We start from the raw sequence: 23,640 nt of genomic DNA on the forward strand, positions 1-23,640 counted from the left end.
CGCGAAGCAGCGTGGCGGGCTGCGCGAGACCTCACACATGGGGGGCGGGGCTGCGGCGCGCCCTGCGGGGAATAATTTAAAGGGGCCGCGCCTGGGGCGCTGGGCGGAAAGCTACCGGTGTTGGCGCGGAGCGGACCCTGGTTGCTGGCCCCTGGGTGAGTCCGGGTTTTCGTCTCCCTCACGGAGGTGTCCCTTCGGGGGATCGTTAGCGAGTCCTCGGCTTTCCCAAGATGTATCCTCCTCCGATGGCCGGTAGCCCCCGACTCTGATGCTCCCATCCCCCCAGTTCCCGGCAGGTGTTTCCGCGCCGGTAGCCAGGTGCGCGCTAGGGTGGACGGGGTCTAGTCTTCCGTGAGTTTTCCAGGTAATATCTCCAGGACTTAGGGACTCCCCCGAATTTCCGTTAGCACACTAGCGGTGCCAGAAACATCCTCAGTCTTCCAAGAAGTCCCGGTAATATTCCAGCATTCATCCCTAGGCCGGTTCTGTAGCTCAAACGACCCCAGGGGCGTGCCCACCCAGCTCCTAGTTTTCCCAATAATAGTCCTGTATTCCTGAGGTCTCCCAGTAACTTTACAGAGACCCCAGTAATTCCAGCGTCCCTAGTTACGTCCCCAGTAATGGCGCCAGCATCGTTCGTTCCCAGAGTCCCAGTGATGCTCCATACTGTCAGAGACCCCATAACTTTACTCATGCGTGAGGGTAAGTCGAGCGTCAGCCAGTAACACCTTACGAGGCCGCCCCACTCCTAGCGTCCCGGGATTCTTCCGAGACCTCTGCCACGCCCCAGGACCCCCTGTGTGGGAGCTTCCAGCAGCACTCCCGAGCGCCTCGGCCCGTGGGTCTCCCCAAAGGCAGGTTTGGGTCAGAAGCCAGGCGACCTCCATGGCTTGAAGGCCCCAGTTTCCCTAGGGTGGGGTCCTAGGGTCTGCTGGGTCAGGATTGAACAATCCTGCAGGGCTGAGGCTAGGAGGGGGCCACTTGCGGGAGGAAGCCGGGCGCATCGGGGACCGGTGAGAAGGTGCTGACTGGCTGACTGTGGGCGTCCGGACGGCTGCCCTTTGGCCCCAGGGTGGGGCTGTATCCGTGGGGCGTCTGGTCGGCCCGGCGTGTGGGTGAAGGGAGTCAGGCCGGGAGCCAAGGGACTCGAGGTCAACCTGCACCACCCCCTCTGCTCCGCAGCGCCCCACCAGCCGTCCCCGGCCAGAGAAGCCATCCCCGCGGCGAGTACGAAGGGTTGGGCAAGGCTCGTGGTAAGGGGCAGGACTCGGACTCGGGGCAGGGGAGAGACGGGCCCAGAGCGACGACGTGCACCGGTTCCTCCTGCTGCTTATTCCCCAGGACTCCGGGCTGCACCGGACCTACCGCCCAGTCGGAAGCAACTGATGGAGGCTCCACTGCAAACGGGAATGGTAAAGTTTGGGATGTGTAGCGCCGCGGGGACTACAATTCCCGAAATGCTTAGCGCTCATCATTGCGGTCCCGCGAGAGCTGTATAGACGGAACTACGTTTCCCGGCGTGCACCGCGGGCCGCGGAGCCGCCGGGAGGAGTCGCGCCCCCGGGGAGGGAGCTGCGGCGGCCCATTCTGCAGATGGAGACGTCGAGGCACGGGCCGGCCGTGACCTCCTCGGGGGCGGAGAACTGGACCGAATGGGATGGGGACGGGGGCTCTCCGGCCTCCGGGGAGGGCTCGGCAGGCCGGGTATGCGATGCGCAGCCAGTGCCCTTCGTCCCGCAGGTGCTGGGCGTGATGATTGGGGCCGGAGTCGCGGTGCTGGTCACGGCCGTGCTCATCCTCCTGCTGGTGCGGAGGCTGCGAGTGCCGAGTGAGGACCCGGAGGGCCCCTCGGGGAGGCTGCGGCATGGGCAGCGGAGATGGGACTTGCGGGAGCCTGCACGCCGTGTCCTCTCTGGCCGCGTGGAGTCCGCGCACAGCTGAGTGCCTCTCTCTCCGCTTACCCCCAGAAACGCCAGCCCCGGAGGGGCCCCGCTACCGATTCCGGAAGAGGGACAAAGTGCTCTTCTACGGTCGGAAGATTATGCGGAAGGTGAGTGTGGACCCCGGGGTCCCCGCCGAGCACAGAGGTCTGGCCTTTCCTTTCTCCGCATCTCAGCAAGCCCCCCCTCCTTGACGAGGGGGCCTCTGGTTCTGGCCCCTTCTCCCCTCGGTCTGAACTGGCAGTTCACCCACCCCCCATCCTCAATCCTCCTAGGTATCACAGTCCACTTCCTCCCTGGTGGACGCGTCTGTCTCCACCACTTCCCGGCCCCGCATGAAGAAGAAACTTAAGATGCTCAACATTGCCAAGAAGTAAGGCTGTACTGGGTGTACCTGGCACTGGGGGCTATCTCAGGGACCATTTGAGTAATCAGCCCCCACCAAAGGGTGTATCTAAGGGTTCTTTGAACCGCTCGGACTGTGTTTGGGAGTCTTCCCACATCAGAGGGGCTATCTCAGAGCTCTCCCACACCGGACAGGCTGGCTCTGGCCTCTCTGTGCCCCGAGGCGATGCATCTCGGGGATGTTCCCCTAGCACAGGGGTGTCTGTGAGTCAGCTCTCTCCAGTCGGTCCTCAGATACTTCGTTTAGGGGTCTCCGTCTGGGTTCTCCCCGTAGGCTGGTTCGAGGGTCTCCCGACACAGGTGGTGATCCACTGGGGTTAACTCAGGTGTTTCCATGATGTACCGGAGGGGCTGTCTCTAGCTTTTGTCTTCTAGGGGTCATGTCAGCCATCTCTCTACATCAGAAAGCGTTTCTCTAGGTCACCCACCCTGGAGTTCTTCCTACACTAAGGAGGCTATCTTAGGCGTTTCTGTTCCCCAGGAGTTATTTCAAGAATCTTCCTGCTCTAAGAAGCATAGGAAGGACTCCTCAGGGCTCCATGCCATCAGCAAAGGGCCATCTCAGAGCCTCTGAGAAAGGCTCTCCCAGGGATCTTTCTAAGTTGGAAGCGGGCTGTGAGGTCGGTCTCCTGACATCATGGAATATACCTGAAGGTCTGTCTCAAGGGTGTCTTCACACCAAGGGTTGTTCCACTAAGGTGTCATCCCAGGGCTGTCCACGATCAGCAGATGTGTCATTAGCGTGGCTTTTTATGACTTCAGTAGAAGGGCTGGCTCTAGGCTCTCCGTGATCAGTTGAGGGTCTGGTCTGCCCCTCACATCTGTATGTCATGGGGGTTATCGCAGCATGTGTTTACGCTACACTGATGTTGTCCTGACTTTCGGGGGGCTAGCTCAGCTTTCTGTGATCTGGGCAAGGGTTAGCCCAAGGTCTTTCTGATGAGAAGGGGAGCTACGTCTGGATTTCGTTACATCATGGAGTTTAATTCAGGGGTCTGCTCATACCAGAGAGTCTATCTCAGGGGGCTTGTGACCAGGGGGTGGGCTCTCTCAGTAAATACCTGTGACCTGCAGGGGAGAGCTTTTTCAGGTCTGTGATTATTAGAAGAGCTGGATCTGTACTCTCCACATACAGAGAGAGAGCTATTTCAGGAATCTCTGTGATCCTTGAAGGGGTCATCTCAGGGTTCTCTGAGATCTAGAAGTAAAGGCTAGCTCAGGGAGCTTTACAAAGATCAGAGGAGCTGATGGGGTCTCCTCATATGACGGAAGCTACCCCAGAGCTCTGCTTGCAGTAGGGAGACTGTCTCCGGGTCTGGTCTGTGTTAGGAAGGAAGGTGTCAGGGGTCCCACGATGAATGGAGAAGCTATTTCTGGGGTCCGCCCATGTTTTATGTCAAAGGTCCGCTTCACTACAGGGTGTGTCTCAGGAAGTTATGGTTAGCAAAGGAGCGATTTCGGGGTCTTAGAGGCTACATCAAAGCAAATTTTGTTGTAAGAGATCGGTAAACGTCTTAGGTTTTGCAGTTATTACAGCTGTGTTATTATCATTCAGCTTTGTGCTTGAGTGAGAGCAGCCACGGGTAGCACGTAAACAAACGACCGTGGCTATGTGCTTTTTTAAGGAAGAAGGTAGTATGTCTGGTTTAGTTAGTGGGCCAGAGTCTGCCGACCCCCATTTTTTGTGATTTTGAGGAAAGGTTATGTGGGAGCCTCACGTCTGCCTGAGCCCTCTCCCTACCTGCCCCCTGCACCCCTCTCTTCCCACCAGGATCCTGCGTATCCAGAAGGAGGCACCAACGCTGCAGCGGAAGGAGCCCCCACCTGCGGTGCTGGAGGCTGACCTGACGGAGGGTGACCTGGCTAACTCCCACCTGCCCTCCGAGGTGCTCTACATGCTCAAGAATGTCCGGTCAGTGTTGGGGTGCAGGCGGGGAGGAGGACTGCAGAGCTGGGGGCTCACCTGACCTCCTGCATTCTCCTCATCTTTCTCCCATCCAACAGGGTGCTGGGCCACTTCGAGAAACCACTCTTCTTGGAGCTCTGCCGACACATGGTTTTCCAGCGGCTCAGCCAGGGTGACTATGTCTTCCGGCCAGGCCAGCCAGATGCCAGTATCTATGTGGTGCAGGATGGGCTGCTGGAGCTCTGTCTGCCAGGGCCTGTGAGTGGACCAACCACGGGCCGCCACAGGGAGATGGGCAGTGGGGATGGGCAGTGGCTATCGGGATAGGCATTGCTGTTGGTCAGCAGGGTTTGTGGATTTTTTTGAGACGTGCAGGCAAGAGTTGGAAACGAATGCCCAGGGGTGTCGGGTTGGTCTACACAGTCGGCAGGTATGGTTAGTGATGGCCAGAAAATGGATGCTGGTCAAAGATTTGGTGGTTTCGGGATCAAGGTGTCAGTGATCACTGGTTGGTGAGGTTGAGAGCTGGTGGCATGCTCAGGGAGTAGAATGGCAGTTGGCAGGGTGGGGACAGCTCTGGTCAGCACCCCCATCTTCTGTGTTTCAGGATGGGAAGGAGTGTGTGGTGAAGGAGGTGGTCCCTGGGGACAGTGTCAACAGCCTTCTGAGCATCCTGGACGTCATCACCGTGAGTGATCAGTCTTAGGGGACAAAGAAGCTGGGTATGAGGACAGTCAGTGGGGCTGGTTTGCAAACAGTTGCCTGTGGGGGCTCCAATCCCCCCTTAGTCCCCTCTGATGCTGCCAGTGGTCTCTCAAGGCATGGGTACTGGGGTGGGCTGGGGGAGCAGCGAGGGAGGCCTTCATCTTGATTCCCCCCCGTTTCCTGCCCCATCCCCCTCCAGGGCCACCAGCACCCCCAGCGGACGGTGTCTGCCCGGGCAGCCCGCGACTCCACAGTGCTGCGGCTGCCAGTGGAGGCCTTCTCCGCCGTGTTCACCAAGTACCCCGAGAGCTTGGTGCGGGTCGTACAGGTCAGCATGCCTCCGGCCTCCCTCCACCTGCCCCGACCCATCCCCCCAGCCCGGGCACCTGTGGGCTGGAGCTCAGCGGCCAGGAGGGGCTCGAGCTGTGCTTATCAGGCCTGAGCAGCCGGGTCTTGGGGGGGAGTGTGCTGTCCCCTCCCTTGAGCTGCCTCCACCCCTTCTCCCCAGGCTTTTGCCACCTGACTGTGGGTTTCTCCCTGCCTCTGCCCCTGGCCAGCCCCTTACTGCTCCCAACCTTGACCTTCCCTACACCCCACCCCCTTGATGCCTAGACCTAATTTTTTCCTGCTTCTTGTCATCTGATTCTGGTCATCCAGTATCTCCCCTCCTTTTCTCCCTGGCCCCGACCCCTTTGGCCACACACCCGCAGATCATCATGGTGAGGCTGCAGCGGGTCACCTTTCTGGCACTTCACAACTACCTGGGTCTGACCAACGAGCTGTTTAGCCACGTGAGTTGCACAGGGAACTCAGGGCGGGAGGCTGGGGCTGTGACACAGGCCTCCCAGGACATACCACAAGGGTACTCTCTGCCACCAGGAGATCCAGCCCCTGCGCCTCTTCCCCAGCCCTGGCCTTCCCTCCCGTACCAGCCCTGTGCGTGGCTCCAAGCGGGTGGTCAGTGCCTCAGCTGCTGAGGAGCCTCGGGAGACTCCTGGCCGGCCGCCTGACCCCACCGGGGCCCCACTGCCTGGACCTACAGGTATCATAGATGACCCTGGCCATTTCCCAGGGACCCATTAGCTAGGTACCCAGCTCTGACTCTGGTCCAGTCCCCCAGAGAGCCCTGGCCTTGGCCCCGGGAACCATCAGAATCGCTTTCCCAGTCTCCCAGCCTCAGACACTGTGGGCTGAGCCCTCTCTAAACCCCACTCAGTTCCCTACCCTGTAATCCTAGCTTTAGGCCTGGTGGCTCTGAGGGGCAGGAGCCTGTACACGTGTCTCTCCCAGGGGACCCGGTGAAGCCCACATCCCTGGAGGCTCCCTCTGCCCCCCTGCTGAGTCGCTGCATCTCCATGCCCGTGGACATCTCAGGTTTGGGGTGCCAGGTGGGAGGTGGGGGAGACCATCAGGCTTTTGGGTTGAATGTAGGTGTACCAGCCTTGATTTTTCCCATTTGTGAAGTGGGAATACTGATTGTATTTTTTTTTTAAAGATTTTATTTATTTATTCATAGAGGCAGAGAGAGAGAGATTGAGAGAAGCAGAGGAAGAAGTAGGCTCCATGCAGGGAGCCCGATGCGGGACTCGATCCCGGGTCTCCAGGATCACACCCCAGGCTGCAGGCGGTGCCAAACCGCTGCGCCACCGGGGCTGCCCTACTAATTGTATTCTTGTGATTTTTTTTGGTAATTGTTGAGATGGTGTCTTCCCAGCTGTGGTTAAGAAGGATTCTGAGGGAGAGTGCAGTGGTAGAGTAGTCATGTCTGCACAGATAAGCCAAATAAGTCAACTGGGATCAGTCTCATTTTTATCATTTATTACAAAATACCCCTGCCCACTGCAGGCTTGCAAGGTGGCCCCCGCTCAGACTTTGACATGGCGTATGAACGTGGCCGGATCTCCGTGTCCCTGCAGGAAGAGGCTTCAGGGGGGCCCCAGGCAGCTCCTGCTCGGGTAAGGCCTTGCCCTCTGCGCCCCCCTCCCTAGTGCCCTCCCAGCACCCTGGCCTGGCCCACGGTGGCATCCCCGAAAGAAGGTCAGGTAGGAGCACAGAGGTCACAGGCCCTGCCCCATGCAGACCCCCACTCAGGAGCCCCGGGAGCAGCCAGCAGGTGCCTGTGAGCACAGCTACTGCGAGGACGAGTTGGCCACCGGTGGGTGCCCCTTCGGGCCCTACCAGGGACGCCAGACAAGCAGCATCTTCGAGGCAGCGAAGCGGGAGCTGGCAAAACTGATGCGGATTGAGGTGGGTGGCCATGGGGTCCTGGGGGACGTGGAGAGGAGGGCAAGGAGGCCTAGATGGGCCCATCTCAACCCCCCCTTTCTCTTCAGGACCCATCCCTCCTGAACAGCCGGGTCTTGCTACATCATGCCAAAGCTGGCACCATCATCGCCCGCCAGGGGGACCAGGTGAGGCCGCGCCCTGGTCTCTAATATAAGTCTGACCCAAGACCTTATTCTGACCTCTGGTCCTTGCTCTTTGACCCTATGTGTACATCTCTCAACGTGTGATTTCCGTCCCTGACCCTAAATGCTATGACTCTGATCCCTACGTCCTCTGGACCTACTGGCTTTTTTTCTCTAATCCTTGAACCTTTTACCTGAAGACCACAACCCCTAGATCTCTCTTACTTGCCCTGGCCTTTCTTGTAACTTCTGTTTTCTGGCCTTTCAATTCTTCGGTATACTCTGACGTAGTATCTGCTTCTCCTGGGCCCCTGCTGGGATGGGTGTGCGATAGGTGTGTATGGATCCGAATCTGGACCTGGAGGCTGTGAAGCAGCCCCTGGGAGCTGGATTTCAGTGCTCTGTGGCTGCAGCCAGGAAGTGTAGGAAATTGTATCCTACGAATCCCTCTATTGTCCACGTCGGGAAACTGAGACCTAGTCATGATTTCACAGGCCAGAATTATGGAGGAGGAGGGCTCTGGACTGTTTGCAGAGTCTGATTGCAAACTCTGATTGCAACCGGGCCAGAGTTGCAGTCACACTCCACCCTGACTTCTTCTGTGACCTAGGCAAATCATTGAGAAAGTTCTCAGCTTCCTCATCCACGGGATAGGGTAATAACAGTAACTCTGCTAGAGTTGTCACGAGGATTAAAGAATGGTTCTGAACTAGCTAAGGTTTTCAGAGGTGACAGGTCCAGGGGAGCTTGGTGGGGGCGTGGTGTGGAATTGGGGGCAGCCCACCTGCTAGCTGCCTGGGATACCGTTATATCACTTGATCTGTTGCTTGAGCTGTCACCTCGAGCTGCTCATTGCAGGAATGGGCTCCTGCCTATAGAGGAAGTTGGGTGAGGCTTTTGCCAGCTGATTGTGATAGCAGGGGCAGAGGAAGTGTAGTCAAACCGTGGATCTTGTCATGGGGTGCCCGGCCCCTCCTTATCTGGGTGACTCTGTTGGGCTCAACTCAGCCCAGACTGGCTTGTTAACAGACTAGACTGGCTAGAAGGTTCCACAGTGGTCTGCAGCCACTCAAGTCTTCTGGGGGGTGGGCAGGGGCGGGGTTCAGATCTTTGTGAGGGACATTAATGTGCTCTGCCTGCCTCCAGAATTTCATACCAGTAATTTTTCAACTGGAGGCAGTTTTACCCCCCACCTACACCCCAGACCTTTTTTTTATCGACTTGGGAGGGTGCTACTGGCATCTAAGTGGGTAAAGCCAAAGGTGCAGGAATGCACAGGACAGCCCCTCACAGCAGAATTATCTAGTTCCAAATGTTAATAGTGCCAAGGTTGAGAAACTCTGCTTTACAGACATTTCCCAAAGTGTGCTTCATGGAACATCTGTATCACAAAGGATCTCTGCTCAAACAGATTTGGAAAACTTCGGCTATTTAATCCCTTAGTGGAATCTTTTAGTGAACACCGTTTGTTATTCAAGGCTCTGACAAGTCCCACAGTGAAGAGACATATGATTCCCAATCTGATGACAAGTAGCAGCTTAATATTAGTAACTCTCACTCATATCCCGAACCGAGTCTGGAACTTCTGTCTTAGAAGGTTCCAGCATGCATGTGCATCTCCTGGGGCTGCAGAGGCAGGAGACACCAGCAAGGTCCCTGCCCTTGGGAGGTCCACGGTTCTGACCAACTCAAAGGATTACACTATTCTTGTAAACTCATATGTGCTTCATGCTTACATGTAAAAAGATGTTCTTGGCTTTACAAAATCTGGCTTAGGCAGGGTAGCACCTCTGAAGAAGTGGCCTCCAGCTAAGGAGGAAGGATGAAGAGGAATTAATTAGGTGTAAGGGGGAGAAAAGAGCTTTCTAGGTAGAGGGAAAGCTTGTGCAAATATCCTGTGGTAGGAACAGGATATTTGATCTCTAGGAAACAAAAGGAAGTTACCAGGGATAGAGTGGAACAAGGAAACTGGGAGCAAAAAATGTGTGTGTGTATTTATATATTTATATTTACTTGTATTTTTTATGTTTGTATATATTTATTCATATGTAACTTACATATAATATTCAGTGTTTTTTTTTTTTTTTTTTTTTTTTTTTAGTGGTATTTGGTACATTCGTTAAGTTTGCAACCATCACGACTATCACTTTTGAATTGAAAGAATACTTTCAGGACGCCTGGGTGGCTCAGTCGGTTAAGTGTCTGCCTTCAGCTCAGGTCATGATCCCTGAGTCCTGGGATTGAGCCCTGAGTTGGGCTCCCTGCTCAGTGGGGAATCTGCTGCTGCTGCTTCTGCCTCTGACTTGTGCGTGTGCTCAAGTGTGGTCTCTCTCTCAAGTAAATGAGAAAAAAAAAACAAACTTTCATCACCTTGAAAAGAAAGCTCATATACCCTTTAGCTATCACCCTCCTACCTCCTGATGCTGACTCTAGCTATAAGCAACTCCTCATCTTATGTCTATATAGATTTGCCCATTTGGGACATTTCGTATAAATGGAATCATCCATGACGTGGCCCTCTGTGTCTGACTTTTTTTCAACTTAGGATCATGCTTTCAAGGTTCATCCACACTGCGCTGTGTCACCGTCACTCCTTTATGACGAAATAATCGATTATGTTGGTCTCCCACATTTTGTTTACCTGATCATCCCTTGATGGACACTTGAGTGATATCCACTTCTTGGCTATTGTGCATAATGCTGCCCTGAAGATTTCGGTACAAATTTCTGTGGGGGTGTAGGTTTCCATTTCTTTTGGGTTTATATCTAGGAGTCACATTGCTGGGTCTGGGCAATTCTACTTCTAACTGTTGGTGGACTGCTTTTAATTTTTGCTGGACTGTTTTCCAAAGCAGCTGCACTATTTTACATTCTCACCAGCAGTGTATGAGGATTTCGGTTTCTCTGTATCCTCTCTAACATGTTTTAATGTTAGTCATCCTCGTGTATACAGGAGCATCTCATGGTTTGGATTTGAATTTCCTTAGTGATTGATGATTTAGAGCATCTTTTTTTAATTATCAATTTTGTTTATTTGAGAGAGAGAGAGAGAGAAAGCATGCGCAGGGAGGAGGGGCAGAGGGAGAGGGAGGAGAAGGCTCCCCACTGAGCAGGGAGCTCCATGTGGGGCCAGATCCCAAGACCCCAGGATCATGACCTGAGCCGAAGGCAGATGCTAAACTGACTGACTGAGCCACCCAAGTGCCCCTGATTTTGAGCATCTTTTCATGTGTTTATCGGACCTTTATCTTCTTTGGAGAAGTGTTTATTCAGAGCCGTTGCCCATTTTTAAATTGAGTTATCTGTTTTTTTGTTTCTGAGTTGTAAGAATTCTTCATTCTAGATGTAGGACCCTTAGCAGATACGTGATTTGCAAGTATTTCCTCCCAGTCTCTGGGTTGTCCTTTCACTTTCTTGATAGTGTGCTTTGAAACTCAAAAAAAGTTTTAACTTTAACTCAAAAAAAGTTTAACTTTGCCTATACTTTTGGTGTCATATCCAAGAATTTGTGGCCAAATTCAAAGTCACAAAGATTGACTGCTATCTTTTCTTCAAAGAATTTTAGAGTTTTAGCTCTTACATCCATGTCTTTGCTCCATTTTGGTATGGTGTTAGGTAAGGGTCCAGCTTTATTCTTACATGGGCTAACTAGTTGCCAGCATAAGCAGAGAGGTTCCTGCACCCTCTTGCTGGCTATGCTGAAAAGAATTTATGGGCTTCATAGAGCACGTGACTCTTGATTTCAGGGTCGTGAGTTTGAGCATCATGTTGGGCATAGAGGTTACCTAAAAATAATTTTTTTTCTTTAAAAAAAGAGTTTATGGACCTTAGTCTGGGCTTAGATTTTGGTGACCCATTAGTACCAATTGCCCTGGGCGCTGAATGAGAATTAGATATATATGCTGCGCAGCCCAGAGCTATCTGAAGCCTTTACTCCCTCCTTCAACATTTCCTTCCTTAGCCATTCCTCTGGGTGCACTGAACTGAGTTGGTGCTGAGATTGCTGCCCCTGTGCCCATCTCTGCCTCTGCCCCACAGGATGTGAGCCTGCACTTTGTGCTGTGGGGCTGCTTGCATGTCTACCAACGCATGATCGACAAGGCAGAGGATGTATGCTTGTTCGTGGCACAACCTGGGGAGCTGGTGGGGCAGCTGGCAGTGCTCACGGGCGAGCCCCTCATCTTCACACTGAGAGCCCAGCGTGATTGCACCTTCCTGAGGATTTCTAAGTCCGACTTCTATGAGTATGGCTGGGCACCTCCACCCAGTGTTGGGGTGGGAGTGGCACTTGGAGGGTCCCCACTTGATTCCATTCTGCTGTGGTAGAGGTCATCCCTCTGGATGCCCAGCGCTTTTCCAGGGCAGCTTGAGCCCTTCTGATCCCACCGCCAGGCCATCACCCACCCTCTCCACTTCCTAAGGAATGTCCCAGGGCACCCCCCAGCCCATGCACCCCTGACTTTCTCCTACAGGATCATGCGTGCACAGCCTAGTGTGGTGCTGAGTGCTGCGCACACCGTGGCCGCCAGGATGTCGCCCTTTGTGCGCCAGATGGACTTTGCCATCGATTGGACGGCGGTGGAGGCAGGCCGCGCTTTGTACAGGTACAGCCCTGCCCCTTCTTGCAGCGCAGACCTCGCCTGAGGAAGGCCTAGTCCCAACCCTGTCTTACCCTCTCCGCACCCCAGGCAGGGTGACCGCTCCGACTGCACCTACATTGTGCTCAATGGGCGGCTGCGCAGTGTCATCCAGCGCGGCAGCGGCAAGAAGGAGCTGGTGGGCGAGTATGGCCGTGGGGACCTCATTGGCGTGGTGAGTGCCGCCCCACCCACCGTCCTCTGATTACTCCCAGTACGGTTCCCCTCACTCCTCCCAGCAAACACATCATCCCGGGTAATCTGTTGGGTTGGTGATGGCGGCTCCCAGCCTTTGGCCTAGCCCAGTCCACTTGCTCAGCTCCTTCCTGAGGGCAGGAGGAGGGGGCAAATTCTTGGGGTGGTGAGTCTTAATCGGACTCCATCCCCAGACTTCTATTGGATGAGGAGACAATCTTCCTCCTCCTGAGCATGGATCTCTGCTCTCAACCTTTCCCCGAAGCCCTAATGATTAGTGGGGTTTGATCTCCACCTGTATGGGGAGTCTGTCATGGTAGGGCAGTGGTACCTCTTGTCTGCACCCGTGGTCGGCTCCCCCTTTTCTCTCCGGCCTCCCGGCTCAAGCAGCCCTGGTCATGCACGCACGTGGCCCCCCAGGTGGAGGCGCTGACACGGCAGCCACGTGCCACAACGGTGCACGCGGTGCGGGACACGGAGCTGGCCAAACTCCCGGAGGGCACTCTGGGCCACATCAAACGTCGATACCCACAGGTGAGGCTGGAAGCTGGGGCAGGGTTGGGGGCGGGGGGGGGGGGGAACGGGCCTAGTACAGAGTAGTGGAGACATGGAGACAGACAGGGGTGGGGGGGTTAGGGGGTGGATAGAACCCCAGGGAGGCAGCAAAACTTCCGAGTGAGAGCAGGGCTCTTGGGGATGGGGCCCACGTGATGGGGACCCTGGCACCCCAGTAGGAGGAGAGAAAAGTAGGACGTGCACAGTTGCCCCTCTCGCCTCACTGGAATGCCGGCCTCCCACGCCTCAGGTCGTGACTCGCCTCATCCACCTGCTAAGCCAGAAAATTTTGGGGAATTTGCAGCAGCTGCAAGGACCCTTCCCAGGTGAGACCCAGCTGGCCTTGGACATGCTGGGGGATGCAGTCCGACACCTGGGACACTCTGGGAAAGGGAGCCCTAAGCTCTGGGCATGCTGGGAAATGGGGTCCGGAGGATAAACCACGCTCTGGGCAGGCTTGAAGAAGGAGTGAGATCTGATTTCCGGTGCCTGCTAGCATGGGTGGGGGATGGATCTGGGGTCCTGGGCATGTGAGGAAACAGCCCAAGACCCAGGCCATGCTTCTCATGGAAGTATCTGTCGTGCTGAGGGCAGAGTCTTTAGGCACGAGCTTGTGTCTGGGTGTCCGGGCCTGCGGGGCAGGATGGAGTCTACATCCTGAGCACACTGGGAGAGGTAGTCCTTAGAAGGATATGCTGGGAAATGAAGTCCGTGGCGTAGAGCGGGGGGGCCAGGGACCAGATTGGGAAGTGGCTTCTGAAGCTACTGGCCAGCTGGAAGGTGTGGTTCGCTGAGTTAGGGTACATCGGGAATGGAGTCAGATTCTAGGTGCCCGGAAATACAGGCCTGAGATTCTATGTAAAGGTGAGCCGACCCTGGACCAGCCCGACCTCTACACCTGCCCTTCTTACTCCCTTCAGCTTTGACACCTGGATGGTAGAGGGCAATGGTGAGCCTTGGCTAAGGACCACCTCCCATGCTCAGGGTTTTGCCTGACAGAATTTTTTACCTCAGTCTTGATCCATGTGTACAAATGCCCATTTATTTCCATCAGGCCATTGGTCCACCCTTGTCACAATTGTGGGGCAGCCTTTGGGGCAGAAACATTAAGATCTCTGACCCCTGAGTACCTCTCTGTTGATGGGATACAGATAAGTTTTCCAGGGAACACTTAATATGTATTAGGTTCTGTGATGAGTGTGGGGTGGGGAGAGGCAGACAAGACTCCTAGAAGGGTTTACAGGTCAGCATGCCAAGTATTTTAAAAATACAAAGAAAAACTGTGAGGTCACAAGCTGATACATACAGTGAAGAAAACATAAGAAGGTCGATGGAGTGTGACTGTGGGAGGGAGGGAGGTTTTTTGGGGGACAGTGAATTGAGACTTGACAAATGAGATAGGGTCTGGCATTTACAAGAAAGAGGAAGGCCCTGTGCACAGGGTTTGGTGGTTTTGAAGCACTGCAAGGAGGAAAGTGAGCATGGGCGAAAAAGAGGGGGATGGGGCTGGGAGCTCGGGACTTTATTGAGACCGTTATAGGAAGCAGCTGGAGGGGAGGAGGCAGCGAGAGGTCCAGGCAAGAGAAGGGAGTAAGGGCTTGGTCTAGGATGCTAGTGGAAAGGCTGGGAAGCAGTAAATGGGTGAAAAATACATTTGTTTCTGTCCCATTTTGTGTTCAGGTCCCTTCAGTGGACAGAAGCACCAAGGGCAGATAGGGTAGGGGCATGAATCCATCCGTGCATAGAGTGGAGCGGTCATAGAGTTACGTGATGGATTCTTGTTGAGATTAGGCTCCAAACTGAAGGTCAGCTGGCTAGGTCTTACCAAGATGGGACAGTGAGGCCTTGGGTCCATAATCTCGTCATTAAACCTCCGTCAGGTGATGAAGGGCAGGGGTTTCTGGGGAGGAGGAGACAGGTCTACTGCTCCAGACTCAGGATCACACACTCCTTCTTTGGGGTCTCTGCAGGCTCAGGACTAGGCGTTCCCCCTCACTCGGAGCTTACCAACCCAGCCAGCAACCTGGCAACAGTGGCCGTCCTGCCAGTGTGTGCCGAGGTGCCCATGGTGGCCTTCACTCTGGAGCTGCAGCATGCTCTGCAAGCGATTGGTTAGTTGGGGGGTGGGGGGTGGTGAGAACAGGCCATTGGTCTGTGTGGGGCAGGGCGTATGTGGGTGGGGCAGTGGTCAGCGGGTGGGTCAGTGGGGATGGGGGTGGATTGCGAGACAGGCACCCCCGTTCTCTTGACCTGGGTTCCTAACTCTCCATCCCCACCCATCCCCACCCATCCCCAGGTCCCACGCTCCTCCTCAACAGTGACATCATCCGGGCCCGCCTGGGGGCCTCTGCTCTGGATAGGTATGTGGTCGGAGTTGGAGGAGTGGGGGCTAGACTTGAAGCCTAGAATCCTTTCAGATCTGGTTGAGTTCTGGGCTGTGAACCAAGGAGCACGTGCCCCTTCCATCCACTCAGTGGAAGAACATGGTTTGGGTCGCCCCTGGGGGCATGGACATGTTGTGGGGGCCTGGTGTCTTAAGTTCCCCTCCTCCCAGTAGCGGAGCTACATGGTTTCTGGGAGGTGTGTGACCCCTGAGCAGCCCCCAGGATGACGCATCCCTACCCCTAACCCAGCATCCAGGAGTTCCGGCTCTCAGGGTGGCTTGCCCAGCAGGAGGATGCGCACCGCATAGTGCTCTACCAGACTGACGCATCGCTGACGCCCTGGACAGTCCGCTGCTTACGCCAGGCCGACTGCATCCTCATCGTGGGCCTGGGCGACCAGGAGCCCACGCTCGGCCAGGTCGGGAGACTGCACAGTGACCTCACCCCCGGGACCTGATCCCTTGCCCTTGGGTGCCTGCACCCCGTGCACCTTCACTGTGGGCGTGGGGAGGAAATGACCGAAGTTGAGTGACTTCCACCCTCCGTTCGACTGCAGCTGGAGCAAATGCTGGAGAATACAGCAGTGCGTGCCCTCAAGCAGCTGGTGCTGCTACACCGTGAGGAAGGCCCAGGCCCTACGCGCACTGTGGAGTGGCTCAACATGCGCAGCTGGTGCTCGGGGCACTTGCATCTGCGCTGTCCACGCCGCCTCTTCTCTCGCCGCAGCCCTGCCAAGCTGGTGAGCGCAGCGCTGGGAGGAGGGGGCCTCTGAGGGACCTCTCTGGGGCAGGAAGCCTGTGGGGGCAAGAGCCGTGCTGGTCCAGACACTGCCTCCTGCACCCCCATCCTCATGCCTCTCTGTCCATGTCCCCCGAACCCCGCATCCCAGCACGAGCTCTACGAGAAGGTTTTCTCGAGGCGCGCGGACCGGCACAGCGACTTCTCCCGCTTGGCACGGGTGCTCACAGGCAACACCATCGCCCTGGTGCTGGGTGGGGGCGGGGCCAGGTGAGAGGGGTGGGGCTTGCTCCGTGGGGGTCACCCTGAGGGGCGGGGTTAGGGGGCCTGAGTGCCTAGGGGTGGAGCTTATTCCCTGGGTGGGGCTGGTACTTGTTCCTTGCCTGGGTGGGGGGAGATGGGAGGCAGAGGGGAAAGGAGGGAGAGGGATAGTGTGGCAGAGGTCTTGGGTGGGTCCCTGAGTTTCCTTTCCCTTGCAGGGGCTGCTCACATATCGGGGTGCTGAAGGCATTGGAGGAGGCAGGCGTCCCTGTCGACCTGGTGGGTGGCACATCCATCGGCTCCTTCATCGGGGCCTTGTACGCAGAGGAGCGAAGTGCCAGTCGTACCAAGCAGCGGGCCCGGGAGTGGGCCAAGGTGTGCATGGGTGGGAGAGGCCCACCTACTGCAGGAGCACCCCATCCTGGAGGGGCCCCTGGGCTTTCTCTGCCTTTTCCTGACTTAATCTGTGAATCCCACCTGGGTCCCGATGGCAGTAGCTCCAGGACCTTGCTTATCCCTTGTGACCTGCGGGATAGTGACCCCGAGTCACTCCTGTTTGATCCCAGCTGGCCTCCTTGCCCCTAGAGCATGACTTCGGTGATGGAGCCTGTGCTGGACCTCACGTACCCTGTCACCTCCATGTTCACCGGCTCGGCCTTCAACCGCAGCATCCATCGAGTCTTCCAGGACAAGCAGATCGAGGTGGGCCCTCCTCCCTGGCCTGCTTTGCCCCACCTGCCCCCCACAGGAATCCTCACTCCCCTCCCACCGTGGTCCCTGTCCCCACAGGACCTGTGGCTGCCGTATTTCAATGTGACCACGGACATCACCGCCTCAGCCATGCGTGTCCACAAAGATGGTGGGTGCCCCCAGCTGGCCCCACGACAACCTCTGTGGCTGTGTGGGGAGGGGGTGCAGGGAGGGCAGCTGAGCGGCTGGGACATTGTTAACATGAGTGACCGTCCACCCTGGCCTGATTGCCGAGCACTAACCATCACCCACTAATGCCCCAGAGGCCCCAGGTATGTCTCTCCTCAGGGGTGGGGGGCCGGCACACTAGTCAGGCGCCTCACCCCCTCACACCGTCCCCGCAGGCTGCGTGTGGCGCTACGTCCGGGCCAGTGCTTCCTACTGCCCCTACCTGCCCCCACTCTGCGACCCCAAGGACGGGCACCTGCTGGTGGACGGGTGCTATGTCAACAACGTGCCAGGTCAGCGAGCCCACCGGGCTGGCCGGGCCTCCAGCATGTCTGAGCGTGTCTGTGCGTGTCTGTGTCTGTGTGTCCTGCCGGGCAGGCTCCCTGTGGCGGTACGTACGCGCCAGCATGACGCTCTCGGGCTACCTGCCCCCGCTGTGCGACCCGAAGGACGGGCACCTCCTCATGGACGGCGGCTACATCAACAACCTGCCAGGCAAGTGGCTGCCCGCTCCCCTGGTCCCCACTGTGCGTAAAGATGCACGGGTGAACTCGTAAGCAGATGGGCCCATGTGCAGACGCACATGCAGACAGGTGCACGGGAGGCCACATGCGCACACTCGGGCACCAGCAGGTACGTGGGAGTGCCCACAGATGAACGTGTATGGAGTTGAGTGCATCCCTGTGCTGTGGTCAGTGTGAATGAACACATGCAGACACGCATGCACACGTGCAAAGGAGCGTACGGAGACCGTGGGACACCTGTATGGGTTCACTCCAGCCACACACGTGCTCACGCTGCAGGTAGCATAGTCATACACCTGCACATGGCTAGACACACGTGTGCACGAAATAGGGCATGTGTCCATGCACACCAGTCTGTCTACATATGCACTGCACACTGCCTTGAACGTGCACAGGAGTACACACGCGGGTGGCAGGACCTGTGCACTAGAGGTGAGCTTTCGGGTCTGCTGACCTCACACGTAGAGATGAGCAGGAGCTGGGTGTGCAGATGATTCCACATGCCCACAAGTGAGTGCGCACAAGTTGATGTATGTGCAAGCTACCCAAACACTCGGCCCTGGAGGCTGGGCCAGGGATCAGCCAACTGCAGCAAATCCTGCCCCGGGCCTGATTTTGTAAAGAAAGTTTTATTGGCTCGTGGCCACAGCCAGTCACTTATGCCTTGTCTTGTGGCTGCCTTTGTGCTCACAGCGGCAAAGTTGAATAGTTGTGAAAGGGGCCACATAGCTGTCAAGCCAAAGTTATTTTCTCTCTGGCCCCTTACAGAAAAAGTTGGCAAATTCCTGCCGTTGGCAAATACCTGCTCTGTGCAGGTTCACACACTAACAGCCACACACGTGTGGGTGTGTGTAGACAGGTGTACAGGCGGACTGGCACTGGGAACTTGCAAGTGCTGATGTAGACATACGGGGACTGGAAGGAACGCACGCCCAGGTGTGCGTATAGAGATAGAGACAAGAAGTGTGCATTCACACACACACACTCACAGATGCATCCACATCTGGGGATCAGATGTGGACACATGTTCCTCGACACACCAATAAGCTCATGAGGGACTTGTGCAAAGTCTGGTAGAGACTCAGATATTTCTCAGGGTCCTGGCTGCAGGACCCTGTTCCCCTCCCCCCAGACCCACTCAGGGACCTTAAGTGGGACACACGTGCAGACATGGACCCACAGACACACCACCCTCCTTAGTAGGCCATCACCTATCCTTCACTCCTCTCTCCTGGTTCCCTGAACCCCCTCGTTCTTGGTCATTGCCCCCTGTCCCCGTCTCAGCCCCGATTTCCTCCCTAGGCTCTCTCTCGTTCCGTATCTTTGATTTCTTTCTTTGATCCCTCTTTCCCTGTTGCTGTGTCTGCTTCTTTGTGCTTCTCTCCTGCGGCTTGACTTCCACACTTCTCCCTGTTTCCTTGCGCCTTAGACCCCCTGCCTCTCTGGCTCTATCTTCCTGTGTCTCTGTGTCCTGGTGGCCTTGTGACTCTACGTCTCTCTGCCTCTCTGTCCCCCTCTCATGTGTTTAACCTGGTGTCTTTTTTTCCCAGCAACTTTGTCCCTTTGCCTCCATCCCCTCCGTCCCGCTGGCTCCGGTCCCGCAGACTTACAAGCTCCATGGCCCAGCCCCACCTCCTCAGCGTCACGGGCATCCATGTCCGTGCCCTTTGATACCGGCATGTTGTTTGCATGGGTTTTTTTGTGTGACCATTTGCATGATGGTGTTTGTGGGACTGGGTTGAACTTCCCTGCCCCGGGCCCTGGGGTGGGGGGCGCTGCCTGCTGACCCCCCCCCGGCCCCACAGCGGACATCGCCCGCAGCATGGGTGCCAAGACAGTCATCGCCATCGACGTGGGAAGCCAGGATGAGACGGACCTCAGCACCTATGGGGACAGCCTGTCTGGCTGGTGGCTGCTGTGGAAGCGGCTGAACCCCTGGGCAGACAAGATCAAGGTTCCAGACATGGCCGAGATCCAGTCTCGCCTGGCCTACGTGTCCTGCGTGCGGCAGCTGGAGGTGGTTAAGTCCAGCTCCTACTGCGAGTACCTGCGCCCGCCCATCGACTGCTTCAAGACCATGGACTTCGGGAAGTTCGATCAGATCTATGTGAGCGGGTGGGAGTGGCATGGTGCCAGTGTGGTGGGCCGCCAGAGCTTTACTACCTAAAGCCCAGAGCGACACGAGGGGAAGGAATGTAGGGCTCCCTTCCCAAGTGGGATCCGTGAGCAGCGCAATGGTAATTGATGTGTGATGTCTGCAGTGAGTGCGGCAGGGGCAGGTGGCTGTGCATGTGCTGTGTTAGTGCTAGCTCCCCAGTAGCTGCCGCTGCACTGCCTGAAGCACAGGAGAGATTTTTCAACACCCTTTCTGCATTGACGGGACCGAGAGCCGTTGGTCACTTAGTCCTGTTTGCCACAAGCACGGGCGGGGTGTGCAGCCGTGTGTGTATATGTCACGTGCTACTGACCCGAACAGCACGGCTTAGCCCACGCCAGCTGAAATTGGTCGGGAGCTGCTGCCCAGAGCCCCGGGCCCACCGGGGAAGTGTGCCATGATGGATTAGCGGTGTCTGTCATGAGCTTGGCAGATGGTGACGTCTGCAGACGTGATGCGTATCCGCAGACCTTGAAATGCGCTTACACTCCATCGTCTTGTGCCGTGTGGCACTTGGCACACTGTGTGGGGCTGAGTGCAAAAGGTCATAGAGCGATTGGTGGGTCATGTCTGGCAGGGGCACAGGATGAGGAAGACGGGGACAGGTGTGCCACATGCTGCCGCCTCTGAAATAGGTTGAGTTCCGATTGCAGCTCCCCCAGAGCGTCAGGCTTTTGAGGGGCCAAGGTAGGGTCAACAGACTGGAGATGAGCAGAGGAGGTGAGGCAGGGAAAACGCCAGGGGAATGGGGTTTGCAGGCACGGCTCCAGCCTCGTCGCTTCCTGCAGGATGTGGGCTACCAGTACGGGAAGACGGTGTTCGGGGGCTGGAGCCGGGGCGACATCATTGAAAAGATGCTCACGGACCGGAGGTCTGCTGACCTTAACGAGAGCCGCCGTGCGGACGTAAGCCTGCGACCTGCCCCAGCGGGGCCACGCGTAGCAACAGACTCCCCCACCCCAGAACTCAGATGGCCCCAGACCTCCTTGGATTTAGCTGAGCCCCTCAGATCAGAGAGCTCCCCCAAGACACCACAGCCCCTGACACTCCAGGACCCCACAGACGACTCCCCACCCCCCCACTGCGCTAAGTCCCTCACTTGGTCACTCCACAGGTGCTGGCCTTCCCCAGCTCTGGCTTCACCGACTTGGCGGAGATTGTGTCTCGGATCGAGCCCCCTACAACCAGCTACGTTTCCGATGGCTGTGCCGATGGTGAGGCGCCAGGGCGCCTTGGGGTTGGGGGAGCTGGGCCCGGGATGCGTGGATGATGGCTGGAGGGGCCAGGCCAGCCCGCACCCCCTCATTTCACACTGCTGCCTGGTTGCAGGGGAGGAGTCGGACTGCCTGACGGAGTATGAGGAGGATGCGGGCCCTGACTGCTCACGGGATGAAGGGGGGTCTCCCGAGGGCGCGAGCCCCAGCACTGCCTCTGAGATGGTGAGAATGGGTGGCCCGGGCCCTCCACTGGGTAGGGTTACGTGGCCGACGCAGGCACGTGTACCAGTGTCCCGTGCTGGCTGCTATGTGTGGCACTCCGGTCCCTGCAGGAGGAGGAGAAGTCAGTTCTCCGGCACCGGCGCTGTGTGCCCCTGGAGCCTCCCACCACGGCTGCGGATGCCTGAGGACCTCGAGAGGGGTCCCCCTGGGGCTGGGTCAGGGCTGAGCCCTGTGAGGGTGGCTCACTCCTCTGCCTGCTGCTATTCCTGCGACCCTCCTGGGTCCCCCTTGAACCCAAGCCCCCAGGGCCCACACACTGGACTGCCCTGCCCCCAAGGGGAGGGACAGCACTGCACTGATACCATGACCAGTCACTCCCAATAAACCTTCCTCTCTTGGAAGTGGCCTCGTGTCATCTTTGGGCTCAGGGGGGCACCTTGCCCACCTTCCATGACTAGGATGACTGGAGCTGGCGCCAAAACAGCCTGGAGCTTGTCCATGTACCCACGTGACCGGGCCCGGTGTCAGGCCCGACTAGCTTCCCCCACTGTGAGTACAATTCCCCTGTAGTCCTACGGGACCTCTAAATGCCATGTGCACCCCTGGTGGGGGGTTTGCAGATGTTCTTGGGGGCCCACCCTGGCCCACCCCTCATTTGCCTAAGTTCTCACAGCCTCTGTGCTTAGCTGGTCCTACTGTATGCTAGAGCTTTGTGTATCCTCTCTGTCCCTACTGTGTGCACTACAGAGCCTGGTTCCCAGGGCACCCCGTGTGCATGCACAGGCACGTGTGCACACACACACGCACACGGATGCACAGAGCTTAAGGACTTTCAGAAGTTCCAAGGCATTGGCTTTACCGTGTATGTAGCTGAGGTCACACAGAATCAGTGCAGTGTTCATTCTCCCTACAGTAGGCTGAGACCCATCCCCAAGGTCTCGGTGTCTCTAGACTGTGGAGCCAAACTGCCTGGTGTGAAAATCCAGCCTTGCCTCTTCCTGGTCGCCTCAGGCTTGTTACTGAAACTCTCTGAGCCTCCCTGGCTTCACCTGGGGAGGGATATGCAGGTAGTACATGACCAACCTGGACATTAGGACTCTAGCCTGGGCCTGGCTCCTGGCCACTGCCCCTACTATGTGCTGCAGGCCTCCTGGGGCTCCCAGTCCCTGCCTTTATCACGTGCTGTTCTGCGTAAAGCTCACAGGCACTAAACGCACACACACACATTGTTGTGTTGCCATCCCCACCATACATCTCCAGAACTTTCTCACCTGAAACTGAAACTCTGCCCCAATTAGCCATTGACTCCCCATCTCCTCCCCCAGCACCGGGCTCCCACCATCTACTTCCTGTCTCTATGGAGTGGCTTCCCATAGAAGTGGAATCCTACAGTATCTGACCCTTTGTGACTGGCTTAGTTCACTAAGTATGGTGCCCCCAAGATTCATCCATGTTGTGGCTGGTGTCAGAATGTCCTTCCTTTTTAAGACTAAATGGTATTCCACGGTACCGATGCACCATGTTGTGTTTATCCATTTATCTGTCAGCGGACACTTGGGTTGCTTCTGCCTTTGGGGCATTTTGAATAGTGGCTGCTGTAGACACAGATCTTATGTATCCAGTGATGAGTCCCTGCTTTCACTTCCTCTGGGTGCAGGCCCAGAAGTGGAATTGCTGGGTCATAGGCTACCCTAATCACTTTTTGAGGAACTATCATTCTTCTTCGCCGTGGCTACACCACCAGCAACGCAGCAGCCTTGGGAGGATTTTGAGTGGAGCATAGTCAGATCCATGTTTCCAGGAGGGGACAGATTACAGGGGACCTCAGAGAGATGGGGAGGTCTAAGTTGGGGCAGCGGACAGGGGGTGGTAAGGAGAGGACAGTGCCTGAGAGACATTTACAAGAAAATTTGTCGGAACCCAGAGATTGATGCGTGATACAGGGCATGGGGCAAGAGATGCCAAGGAGAATGAGGACACCTTCGTTGACACAGGTGGCCAGGGAGGGCATCTTTACCGAGATGGAATGTAGGGAAAGGAATAGGAGCGGGGGATGATGCTGGGCTCTGTGTTGACCATGTTCAATCTGAGGAGCTCCAGCTCCAGGGGCCATTGGAGGGGAGACAGCAGGGTCTCTGGATGTTCGGGAGGGGAACTTAAGAGATCTGTATTGGGAACCTCTGGAGGCACCAGGACAGTGGTGGAGATTGATGCCACGGGGATGGATGACATTGCCCAGAGAGGCTGTGCTGGGCGAGAACAGCCCTGGGCTCATGAATGTTCAGTCTCTAGACACTTATCTGAAGCTCCCCTCCTTGACTTGAACCATCCCAGAACTGACTGGGGTGGGTCGAGCGCCCCAACTGCGACTCTGTGGACTAGGAGAGCACTAGTCTTCAAGGAGGACTCAGATCAGGCTGGAGATGGGCTGGAGCTCCCCACCCCTACCCCCACCCTGGTCCTCAGGTGT

General features: G+C 56.6%; 1 protein-coding gene across 6 annotated transcripts; it reads left to right on the forward strand.

Annotated features, from left to right (window-relative positions):
* Window positions 1-37: 37 nt before the first annotated feature.
* On the forward strand, window positions 38-21,571 carry PNPLA6 (patatin like domain 6, lysophospholipase). 6 transcript variants are annotated; one of them, XR_012012349.1, is made up of 35 exons: window positions 38-155; window positions 1,183-1,412; window positions 1,741-1,828; window positions 1,968-2,050; window positions 2,216-2,313; window positions 4,117-4,257; window positions 4,350-4,509; window positions 4,859-4,939; window positions 5,156-5,284; window positions 5,667-5,747; window positions 5,836-5,998; window positions 6,247-6,330; window positions 6,802-6,911; window positions 7,036-7,203; window positions 7,290-7,367; window positions 11,403-11,608; window positions 11,837-11,968; window positions 12,053-12,176; window positions 12,617-12,730; window positions 13,002-13,077; window positions 14,722-14,862; window positions 15,048-15,111; window positions 15,385-15,553; window positions 15,692-15,874; window positions 16,025-16,143; window positions 16,353-16,509; window positions 16,720-16,836; window positions 16,924-16,993; window positions 17,431-17,547; window positions 19,382-19,813; window positions 20,309-20,418; window positions 20,520-20,636; window positions 20,846-20,945; window positions 21,061-21,170; window positions 21,281-21,571. XR_012012349.1 is itself a non-coding variant. In XM_072787433.1 (35 exons), exons 3-35 carry the CDS (start codon window positions 1,386-1,388, stop codon window positions 21,353-21,355), a joined length of 3,984 nt encoding a protein of 1,327 aa, XP_072643534.1. In that variant the 5' UTR covers window positions 94-155; window positions 1,183-1,253; window positions 1,342-1,385; the 3' UTR covers window positions 21,356-21,571. The 6 variants fall into 6 exon arrangements, 5 of the variants coding, with proteins under 5 accessions (XP_072643532.1, XP_072643531.1, XP_072643534.1 ...); XM_072787433.1 differs by lacking the exon at window positions 20,309-20,418 and having other exon boundaries at window positions 94-155; window positions 1,183-1,253; window positions 1,342-1,412; window positions 19,382-19,683; XM_072787434.1 differs by lacking the exons at window positions 38-155; window positions 20,309-20,418 and adding an exon at window positions 708-854 and having other exon boundaries at window positions 1,183-1,253; window positions 1,342-1,412; window positions 19,382-19,683.
* Window positions 21,572-23,640: the final 2,069 nt, after the last annotated feature.

Source organism: Canis lupus, chromosome 19 (assembly GCF_048164855.1).
Source record: "Canis lupus baileyi chromosome 19, mCanLup2.hap1, whole genome shotgun sequence".
In the NCBI taxonomy this organism is placed as follows: domain Eukaryota; kingdom Metazoa; phylum Chordata; class Mammalia; order Carnivora; family Canidae; genus Canis; species Canis lupus.

What these genes read in the sequence shown, in the direction of transcription:
- PNPLA6 (XM_072787431.1), top strand. Translation starts at nt 38, where the DNA reads ATGGGGGGCGGGGCTGCGGCGCGCCCTGCGGGGAATAATTTAAAGGGG. An exon ending in AGGAGCCCACGCTCGGCCAG is followed by an intron (nt 15,554 to 15,691) that starts GTCGGGAGACTG and finishes GTTCGACTGCAG; the next exon opens with CTGGAGCAAATGCTGGAGAA. An exon ending in TTCCGATGGCTGTGCCGATG is followed by an intron (nt 20,946 to 21,060) that starts GTGAGGCGCCAG and finishes GCCTGGTTGCAG; the next exon opens with GGGAGGAGTCGGACTGCCTG.